This window comes from Nyctereutes procyonoides, unplaced genomic scaffold (assembly GCF_905146905.1).
Source record: "Nyctereutes procyonoides isolate TBG_1078 unplaced genomic scaffold, NYPRO_anot_genome, whole genome shotgun sequence".
Classification (NCBI taxonomy): domain Eukaryota; kingdom Metazoa; phylum Chordata; class Mammalia; order Carnivora; family Canidae; genus Nyctereutes; species Nyctereutes procyonoides.
In genome coordinates, this window is record NW_026575147.1 from 11,508,527 (window position 1) to 11,519,134 (window position 10,608).

The 10,608-nt window shown below is 52.9% G+C and overlaps 1 protein-coding gene across 4 annotated transcripts; it reads right to left on the reverse strand.

Moving 5' to 3' along the window:
- NAGK (N-acetylglucosamine kinase) lies at nucleotides 1–9,536 on the reverse strand. Of its 4 annotated transcripts, none has more exons than XM_055312619.1 (10): nucleotides 9,467–9,536; nucleotides 7,067–7,151; nucleotides 6,815–6,913; nucleotides 5,883–6,024; nucleotides 5,093–5,203; nucleotides 4,315–4,427; nucleotides 2,776–2,863; nucleotides 1,711–1,808; nucleotides 961–1,039; nucleotides 1–332 (listed from the first exon to the last, which is right to left on the reverse strand). In XM_055312619.1, the coding sequence occupies exons 3-10, from the start codon at nucleotides 6,872–6,874 to the stop codon at nucleotides 142–144; spliced, it is 882 nt and encodes a 293-aa protein (XP_055168594.1). In that variant the 5' UTR covers nucleotides 6,875–6,913; nucleotides 7,067–7,151; nucleotides 9,467–9,536; the 3' UTR covers nucleotides 1–141. The 4 variants fall into 4 exon arrangements, with proteins under 4 accessions (XP_055168594.1, XP_055168591.1, XP_055168595.1 ...); XM_055312616.1 differs by having other exon boundaries at nucleotides 9,388–9,499; XM_055312620.1 differs by lacking the exon at nucleotides 9,467–9,536 and adding an exon at nucleotides 8,823–9,132.
- Nucleotides 9,537–10,608: the final 1,072 nt, after the last annotated feature.

Here is a 10,608-nt window from a genome sequence, read left to right on the forward strand (position 1 = left end):
TGAAGAGTAGATAAAGTGCATTTATTTTCTTTTATATGTGTTTTCCATTTTTTAAAAAAAAAGGAGAAGGAAAAAAAGCCTCCTCCTTTCCAGCACCCAGTGTCCAATGTGTTTGTGGAGACATGGAGCCAGGGCCAGGCCCTAGGAGAAGGTGTGGGAGTAGAAGGCAACGGCATTGGCAGTGTAGTCCATGGGGAGGAGGTGCCCGATGTGCCTGGCCCCGAGGCTGGCCCCACCCAGGGCAGATGAGTGTTGCAGCTTCATCAGGGTGAAGCTGGAGAAGGAGTTCTGGGCCTGGATCTCTCGGCCCTGGGTCAGCGCCAGAAGGAAACCTGAAGGGAAAGAGGGCAGAGGGCCGAGATGAGAATAGACCAGCACCCTGTGGTTTAGACCAGAAGGTGGGACAAAGACAGGGAGGGAAAGGAGAGGCCCAGACCCCGGGGCATTCCTGTGCAGGTCCTCAAGGGGCCCACATGCCAAATCTCTAACAGGCAGGGCACCAGGGTACATGAGCCCAGTAACAGCCATGGGCTACTGGAGCGTGCAGCAACTAGGCACCCAACGCCGGGAACTCCAAGGAAGCAATGGGGTCCCTCCAACTACTTCAGAATGTCTAATGGAAACCACACAGCTACCTGCACCAACACTGAAAGGGCGAAAGAAGGCGCCTTTTTTCCCTTCTGTCTGCAACTGTGCTGACTAGAGATGTCACCACATTCTGGTCAGAAGCTTCGATTTCAAAGGAAGTTTATCCTTGATTTTTAAGAAGTGGTGCATATTTAATAAATCCTTTAAAAAGACCATCACTTTAATAAGAGTGTGAGGAAGCTGGATGGGACACTGCAGAAAGGTTCCCTGGCCGACTGAGGGCTGTGGCCTGTCAAGGCCTTGCCCAGGTCCCAAGGCTTCCCTGGGGCAGGCAGCTTTCCTGGGTACCCCACCCACCCACCCTGTACTCACCTTCCCTCAGCAGCTCCCAGCTCTTCCACACAGAGCCCACACACAGGATGGGGAGGCCCAGCTCCCCCTGGAACAAGACCTGAGGGAAGCAGAAATGGACACGGGGCCACCAAACCTCTCCAGCGTGGAAGTGCGTAGTTTCTGAAGACCAGCCCACCCTCTCCCTGTTCCTCTCCCTCTAGCCAAGGTGGGCTGAAGAAAAGAGGGGAAAAGAGAGGCAAACAGATTCATAAGCCAAGGGAGAGAATGTAAAGGAAAAAGGGTTAAGCAGCAATACAGAGGAAGGAAACAGCAGGGAGGGAAATGGCTGGAAACATGCACCATGTTAAACCAATTTACTACAGATGAATACAGGCTGCCGAGGTCATAGTGGGGAGGTGCAGGACGGAAGAACTTTATGTGCTACAGACTTTGTACAGAATTTTCTCATACCCTAAGTTCATTTAAAATTGTGTCCCATTTATGGAGTTTTTTTTTTAAGATTTTATTTATTTATTTATTCATGAGAAATAGAGAGACAGAGAGAGAGGTAGAGACACAGGCAGAGGGAGAAGCAGGCTCCATGCAGGGAGCCCAACGTGGGACTCGATCCTGGGACTCCAGGATCAGGCCCTGGACTAAAGGCGGTGCTAAACCGCTGAGCCACCAGGGCTGCCCCATTTACGGAGTTTAATCGGATAGCCTCATCCCTGACAAGAGAGCCCAATCTGGCCCAGCAGCATCCAGGTTTCACCTCCCACCTCGACTCACCGGGTCAATCTCTGGCAGCACTGCTACCACGTGCCTGCCCAGCATCTCCCCAGCCTTCCTGAAGATAAACTGGCAAAGGGGATCTCCCTGCTGAGCACCTGTTGGGGGGGGGGGGGGCGGGTGGACCTGGTGAGTGCCTAGGTTGCTGTCCGACCACTGTTACTCCTTTTGTCGCAGGGCAGCAACAGGAGGAGCACCTATGGCTAGCAAAAGTCTAAATTCTATGTCTGCCCACCTCACACCATATAGGTAAGCAAGCCCCCAAAGCTGTCTCTCCATCCTTACTGCCCCGACCCCACCCGGTACTTCCACCCCAGAAGGGGTGTCCTGTATGGAGGTGGCTCACTCCAGGTGCAGGAGAAGGGCAGCCCCCACTAGAGGAGCACAGTGGCATCCAGTCTGTATCCCAGCTTACACAGAGTTTCCAAGCCTGTCCCTGAAGGTCTCTCACCTCTGGGGACCTTACTTGAGCAGCTGGCTGGTGCTCCTGCTCCACCCCACCCCCCTATCCAACCGTCTGCTGGTGGCCAGCCCCTCCCTAGCTCTGCTCTGAAAGGGCCTCCATCCAGCAAGGTCTAAGAGGGACCTACCACGCCATGAGGCTGTAGGAATCCAAATGAAGGGAGTATGAACCTTAAACTGCAGACAAGCAAGCCATACGGTTTAGCTTCTCCTGACCCCCAACCAGATATGATGAACTTCTCTATGATCTCCTAGTTCTCTGGACATCATCGGTGGTGGTTGTTTTTTAATTATAGATTTGCTCAAAGGACAATTGCTTCCTAAATTTCTCAGAAACAGACATAGAGCCTGCACAAGCCATTGACAGCTGTCAATAACAAAAACACAGAGAATATAAAATAACTGTCAATACAAGCCACATGTCCTTCTGGCTCCACTCCAAGGCCTACCAGTACCAAGGCGCAGAGAACTGTGGCAGAGGACTAAAGTCACTTGGGCAAAGGGAAACTAGCTTCCAGTTCCCAAATGAGTCCCATTCCATCCCCCATTTAGGGAGGTCTTTGGGAAACAAAACCAAACAAAACCCTGCCCCACCTCCAGTACCTTCTGCAATTTTCTGGCAAAACCCAGCAAAGCGGCATTTATCAAAGTCCCTATATAGGTGGGTGAGGATGCCTAGCCGATCTGGCACCTGAGAGACAGAACAAGGGCATAGAAAGTCACTGAAAGTCAGGGCAAATGCCCAGTCTGCCCACCCAAGTTGACCTTCCCAGTGTCTCTGCTTGAGAAGCTGGAATAATGTTTGCTTTCTTAAAGTTCTAGAGAACACAAGGATTTGAGATTTCTCATTTGAGAGAAGTTGTCTGTTTTCCCACATGGATTCCATTGCTCCTTGCCCATTAGCTTGGATACATCCAGCGGAGCACAGATATACACTCACCAAAGTGTGTTCTGTAGTTCCCTGAGGTGCTCCTGAAAATATTTCTTTGGCAAGAGGAATTGAAGGACGGTTGCACATGGCGACTCTCAGAGACACAGTGCACATGAGCAAATTAAAGGCCCTGTGAAGTCCTGAACTGAGAAATCTGTTTCTCCAGAACTTCTCTGACCATGGGAGGTCCTCCTTTCACCCTAACAAACCGTCTCTGCAGGTCCTAAGGGACCAGTGTTTCCCCAGAGAACACCACTGATGTAGAAGACGGGGCGGGGGGGGGGGGGCTACAATGTGAGCACACACAGCAATATGTAAGCCTGTTGCACACAGGATCTCATTTCATCCTTTGAATGACTGTAAGAATGACTAAAGGATGAAAGGGAGTGGCAGACATATCAGCGGGGTGTAGAACCAACCTGTTGGGTCAGGGTAGCTTAACTGTACTTTCCATGGCAACTGCTATCAAAAGTGATTTCTCTTCCTGGTCCCTCCCTATTTCTCACCTTGGCCCTGGTGAGAGTTTCTCTTCAATCAATCCCTGAACCTTAAAAATACAGGTCCTATCTTCCAGGATCTCTAATCTCTGTCCTTGAGCCCATCCCCAGCTCATAAAAGTGCCTCCCACTCAGAGAATAGACCTACCTTCCTTATCCTCTCCCCTTTTACCTCAGATTCAGCTAAAGACAGCTGTTTCCTAACCCCCTACAAGTAAGCATGGCCTAGACATAAGAAAATTGATCCCTAAAGCCCTGGGTTGGAGGTTATAGCTCCCCGAGAGTCTCCCTACCCGCTTCTTTAATGGCCTCTCCTCCCTCACTCATACAGGCCAGAAGCAGCTCACTGTCTAAGGCACCTCTTCAACCTTTACCTGCTGTCTCTGAGTACACTGCTTCCTGATCTCACTGGGGCCTTATAAAATGGCATCTACCTTCATTTTCCAGCAGGGTCTAGCTACCCAAGAATGCACCGTAGCTAACCATTTGTCCCCAACCTGCCCATTCCTCATGCCTGGCATCCTCTTGGTATAGGTATCAATCACCCACATCATTATGAATCCTGTCCTCACCTGGAACTCCACCATCCTCCAGCTCTGACTCGCAATTTACCTCAACTTCAGCTCACCTAGTTCTTCTCCTATACTCACTCCTGCTCAGTATCCCACTGTCCCATCCCAGGGGAGCCTGTTTACCAGAGGCAGGGGGAGGTACCTGGAAATAGTTGAACATCGCCTGTTTGATGTAGCCAATGTCATGAGGAGCTGCCTCCAGGTTGTCGATAGAGTCGAACACTATTTTCACTGCTTGGTGTGCAATCCAGTAGGCTGTGGAAGGCAGAGAGGGCTAAGAAGATGGGGCAGTCCCCGAGTTCACAAATAAGGAAACTCAGACAGGTTAATGATCAGCTTGGATATTACAGCAAATTAAAGTACCCCAATTTCAACTGTATCTGACCGATCCACAAAGGGAAAGCTAGAGGTCAGACAACAGGTGTGGCTGGACCACGCCAGCTCCTACACGACAGTAAAGACAAGGTCAGTCGGCTGTCACAAAGACCACTGGAGTCACTGCCATGAGCTGGCCCCAAGAGCCCCTATGAAAATGTACTCCTGCTACCTATAATGAGGTCATGCAGGAGTTTCTATACCCCTTTCCTATTAGCAGACTGGTCCAGCATTCCCTGGCATCTATGGCCTTAACCTTCATAGGGTCAATTTCTCCCTAAGGACTCCAAAAATCAACACAAGTAGGCAACAAATATGCGAATCTAAACCTGGATACAAATCACAGCTCCAGACCAAGGTTAGCCGCTAGTCCTCCATCTGCATCCCTATGTTCTCAGTTATTATCCTGGACTCAGAACAGTTTTTTAGGAGCTGTCCCCAGACAGCCCCAAGGGACTGGTGGCAGGAGAGAGGAAGATGGGGAGCTGCAGGAAGGGTCCAAGGCCCTGAGCCTCAAAGCCAGGCCCCAGCTGGCATGAACTCACCTGAGCCCTCGTCCCCCATCATGTGGCCCCAGCCACCACAGCCACTCTCAGAGCCATCAGGGTTGATGAGCCTGCAGTTGGAGCCTGTCCCAGAGATGAGCACGATCCCACCTGGGGAGAGGGCACGGGAGGCTCAGTGCGACCAAGGCCCGGCATGGAGCTCCAATCCACACAGAGCCCTCCTCTGGGAGACCGAGAGGAACACGAGCCTGTCTCCTTGCCCAGCTTAGTGACTACTTGCCTTCCTCATACCTATTATGAACCAAGGATTGTGCTAGATCCTGTTCACACAGTGATACTCATTCAACATCCTGAACCACCTTTGTGAATAGTCACCCCCATTTTATGGGGAAGGGAGTTCTATAACTTCTCCAAGATGGTACTGCTGGCAAAACAGGAGCTGAGATTCAAATGCCCATCTCAGGATACCTGCCCATCTCAGGATACCAAGGCCTTTTACACTGTCACAGAGCTCCTGCCATGTTCTTCTTAGCCCTTAACTGTTCTCCCAGCCAGACTCCTTACCACACTGCCCCAGAGGCTCCTTCCTCTGAAGTGGAGTCTTGGGTTTGACTCTTCCTGCTTCCCGTCAAGACACCGTTCTGCCCTCCCCCCTTCTGTCCAGTTCTTGCTTTGGTAGGGATTTAAGCCAATAAAAAGAATAGGGAAAGAGGGCAGGGAATGCTGGAGGCTGCCTTCCAGACATTGCAGGACAAGCTCCACCAGTTTTTACTAAGGGGCTTCCCCAAGAAAACCAGTTCTCAACCTCATCCTCATTCTCCCTCCTCACCATCCTGCGTAGCTGTGGCGATGGAGCCAGCGGCGTCAGTGGTGATTAAGTAGTTTTCACTCAGGTGGGGAAACCGGTTCCTCAGCTCCTCCGTCAGGATCCTCAATGCGTCTTCCTGTATCCCACCACTCAGGGACAGGCCCTAGGCCGTGTGGGATGTGAGCAAGTAAGTGAACAGGGCCCTAGACCCAGTTCCTTTCTCGACCCCCTCCCTTCCTGGGGTCTACCCCTCTCTCCATCTGGGCACACCCTTCTTATCCAGCTCCAGTCCTCCTTCCGCCCCACACAATGACCCATCAGAAAGCTGCGGTTGCAAGAACTTGGTCTAGGAATGAACCCAGGGACGGGATTCAACAATGGCAGGTTTGGAGTGTGGGAGGGGCAAAAGCACCCTCAATGGAAAAAGTCAAGCAGAAGAGCAAGTGGAGGAGGCAGGCTAGGTTTGGAATACCTGGGGTTTAGCTGTGCCTACAGAACATGTCACTGAGGCTGTGGCCAGGGGATAGTCAGAGCTACAGCAACTTGAGAGAAATGTCTGAGCTAAGCATCACAGCTAACGCTGAAGAGTGCTTATTGATCAGGCTCTAGATTAAGCACTTTGGGATGTCATTGTTCTTTCCCAACAACTGAAGGAGCTGTTACTTGCACTGTCCAAATGAGACAGAGGCTGAGAGGAGGTAAGCAGCCTGCTAAGGGTCTCGCAGATGTTGAGAGACAAAACTGGGATTCAAAGCAGGGTCTCAGTGGCTCTCCAAAGCCCTGGGCTCTTTCCATCCTTGTGGCTTGTAGGTGATAACCGAAGCCATAAGAATGGGTGAGACTATCTGTTTCTAGACCAGAGACCAAGCCTTCAAGGTCTTGGCACAGACTGATCTAGTCATAATCACTGTCTCTCTCTGTGCCTTTATTCCCAGACTCTACCCCAGACTCACCAAGCTTCGTAGAGGGACGAGAGGATCCAACCCTGCTTCCAGTTTGGCCCTGTTCACCATCTCGTTGATCCTCTCCACACACTTGTCTGTCCCGATTAGCTGGCCCCAATCAAGGGAAGCAGGAGTTACAAAGGCTTGCATGACCCGTGTTGCCCCTACAAACTGTAGTTACAGCCCCAACCACCATCTTAATGGGAGTTACAGGGAATAAGACTATAACCAAACCCACTGGTCCTTCAGTGTGGTCTTTACCCAGTGGTTTGTGCTGAGTCCATCTGCTTCTGCCAGGATCTGCCCATCCTCTGAGAGTAAAAGAACCTTGGACCGTGAGCCTCCCCTACAGAACACAAGAGGGCACTCAGTCTTGCTCAGACAAACCTGCAGAGACAGCTAAGCTTGTGCAGACCTTGTCACAGGCAGAGCCCAGTGCGATGGTGACAGCTTCGGCAAACCCAATTCCCAAACCACTTCTGTGGTTTGGTTTGATGTGTTACCAGGCTGAAATGTTGGTCCAGCTCGGCTTCCCTTGGTGATGTCCTACTTATCCTGCAAGACCTTACTTCTCTACCACCAATCCTTGAAACCTCTGTCATGTAGCCTACTGCCATAGCTCGTTGGTCAAACCACATCAGTCCCCCCATAACTCCTAAAGTCTGGTTAAGAGTGCTTAGTCAGGGATCCCTGGGTGGCGCAGCAGTTTGGCGCCTGCCTTTGGCCCAGGGCGTGATCCGGGAGACCCGGGATCGAGTCCCACGTCGGGCTCCCGGTGCATGGAGCCTGCTTCTCCCTCTGCCTGTGTCTCTGCCTCTCTCTCTCTCTCTCTCTGTAACTATCATAAATAAATAAAAAAAAAATTAAAAAAAAAAAAGAGTGCTTAGTTGTCTGCCTCTCACTTGACTACAAGCTCCAGGAGCCAAACTCCATATCATTTATCCATTCTCATGCCTGGCACAGGCCTATATATTCAGCACACGTGACTAAAGGGAAGGGCACATGTCTCTGCTTCTTTCACAATAGCTAAAAGCTGTCTTTCATTCAAGCTCCAGCTCCAGCTGCCAAGTTCTTCAAGACACCCTTGGGAGAAATACTGATCAGAGGGCAGGGAGAATTTATGCTTCTGTAAGCAACCAAATGGTGAAATGCTTATTACTGGGGCAAATGGTAGTTTGGAGGGAGGTTTGTGGGGGTGTGATGTATGTTTCTTTACTGATCAGTACTCTTGGGAGTATCAGAGAAGGACACTAAAGACCTGCTGATCAAACTCAAAGATGACAAAATGTTTGAAGACGTCGTTAATGCACGAGGCAGCAATGACCCAAACCAGCTCTTGACAAGCTAGAAAAAGGGGTCAGGTCTTACACATGAATATAACAGGGATGAGCACAAGCTTCTGTACTGATTTTTAAAAAGCGCCACAGATACAGGATGGGGGAGATCAACCTTAACAATTCATGTTTAGGGATCCCTGGGTGGCGCAGCGGTTTGGCGCCTGCCTTTGGCCCAGGGCGCGATCCTGGGGACCCGGGATCGAATCCCACGTCGGGCTCCCGGTGCATGGAGCCTGCTTCTCCCTCTGCCTATGTCTCTGCCTCTCTGTGTGTGTGTGACTATCATTAAAAAAAATTAAAAAATAAATAAAATAAAAAAATAAATAAATAAATAAATAAATAAATAAAATTCATGTTTAAAGAAGGAAAGCCATGGGGGGCGGGGATCCCTGAGTCAGCAGTGAGATACAGCTGCCTTACAAGCAATCCCAATCTCAGATTCGAAAGTGCCCGGGCTGTGACAAGAGCCACCTGCGTCGTGCCCACTTCGACACTCCCAGAGTCACAGAACGCCCTCCCTGGCAGGGAACGTGGCAGCCATCTCATTCATCCCTCTTAGTAGACACGGGAGGTAAATGTGGCCCAGATTGGGCAGAAGTCTTGCCCAAAGTCATTCGGGGAAGCAGTACTACAAAAAGTCCGACAAACAAGCTCCTAAGAAGGAAAAATGCAAGAATGACCGAGGGTTCCACGTAGCGTGAGGAGTCTGGAGCGCTGACGAGAAAGGAGGTGTGGCCGACAGCGGGACAGGCCAGGACTTCGGCTGCAGCTGCGGTAGCCACCAGAAGCCCTCTGGCAAAGGCCTTGGCCCCCCCCTCTCCCCCCTTGTGCCCAAGGCACAGTCCCACTCCCCACGCTCGGTCCAGCAACTTCACACCGGACACCTGCTGGGCGAAACTCTCTCCGGGGTCCGGAGTGACGAAAGGGAGCTCGCAGAGCTGGCGGGGGCGGTGGAGCGCCGCGCCGTGAGACAGGAGCCCCCGCGCCGGGCGAGGCCGCGCGCCCGCCGACGCCCCGCAAACACGCGCGCGCCCGCGCCGCCGCGCCTGCTCGCGCCCCTCCCCCGCGAAGCCCCCGAAGCCCCGCGAAGCCCCGCGAAGCCCCCGAAGCCCCGCGAAGCCCCGCGGCCCGGAGGCGCAAAGCGGCCGCACCCTAAGGCGGGAGGTCCGCAGCCCGGCAGCCGGGCACCAGCCTCCCTCCTTTAGCCTCCGGCCGCTCCCGGGCCCTCCGCCGAGCCGCACTCACCCCTCCACACCCCCGTAGAGCGCCGCCATGCCCAGGCCGCTGCAGCCGCCACCCGTCCCGCAGGCCGAGCGCCCCGCACCTCTGGACCCCGCCGCCTCAGGGCCGAAGGGATCCCAAGCAGATGAGCAAGAAGGGGAGCCCGGCTCCACCCCGCCGGACACGTCACGGCCCGCCGCGCCCTCCCCCCGCGCCCTCCTCCGGGGGCGCATGCGCGGCCCTCCGCGCACCGGTGGGGGCGGGGCTCGTCCGAGGTTGGGCTCTCCCGCCCAGCGCCTGCGCGGCGACGGCAGAGGTCGCAGGTGCGCAGACCCGGCGCTGCCCTTGTGCGGAATATGCATGAATATGCATGACCGGGAGAAACTGGAATTGGGCTGGGAAGGGAAAAGCCTGTCCTTGCAACCGGAGAAGGGGGCGGTCGGCTTTTAGCGCTCGCTCAGTTCCCTTCGTGGTGCAGGGTATCGGGTGGGGGGGGAAAGGTTAGAAACCTTTTGTTGCCCCCCCAGCCGCCAAACCACTCTCCTTCCTTACACGGGAATTGGGAAACGGAGCGAGAAGCGGGGGAATCACTAGCCGGGCTGGGGAGCCAGGCCGGAGCTCCTGCGAGCCTCCGCGGGCTGCTCCTGGCTGTTCTGGGCCCACAGTGGGGCAGCCCCTCCGGCCAGGGGGGCGGTCAGCTGCTCTTGGCATCTCTTCCGGAACTTCAGCCTTAGGGACCAGCCCTTCGCAGGGCAGTTCTCAAACTGGCCTGGTCCCTGCTCTGGCCGCTCCCCATCCCTTAGCAGATAGAGGTACCTTATATCTTCTTTTAGAGAAACCCTGGGCTAGTAGCTTCTTTACCTAATAACCAGTTGGGCGTGCTTGTTTTGGTGTGAACCTTCGCCGCATGCGTGCTCTTTTAGACTGGAAGAGTCTTCACCCCAGGTCTGTCTTACTTGGGTCCTTGAAACACTACAATGTAACCCTCAAGGATAGTTGAAGTAACTCACTAAGTCACAGAGAATATCAGAGAGAGAGAGAGAGGCAGGATATTTTTTATGCCCACCTGTGTCAAATACGTCTGTAGAACATCTGAGCTGGAAGGTACTTAGTCGAACACACGTTTTTAGAATAATAGAAACCAGATTGAGTTCACCATTTACCAGTTGATGACTTTGGGTGAATTATAGACAGTTGCTGCTGCTTCTGCTTCTCTTCTACAAAATGGAAATGATAACCATCCAC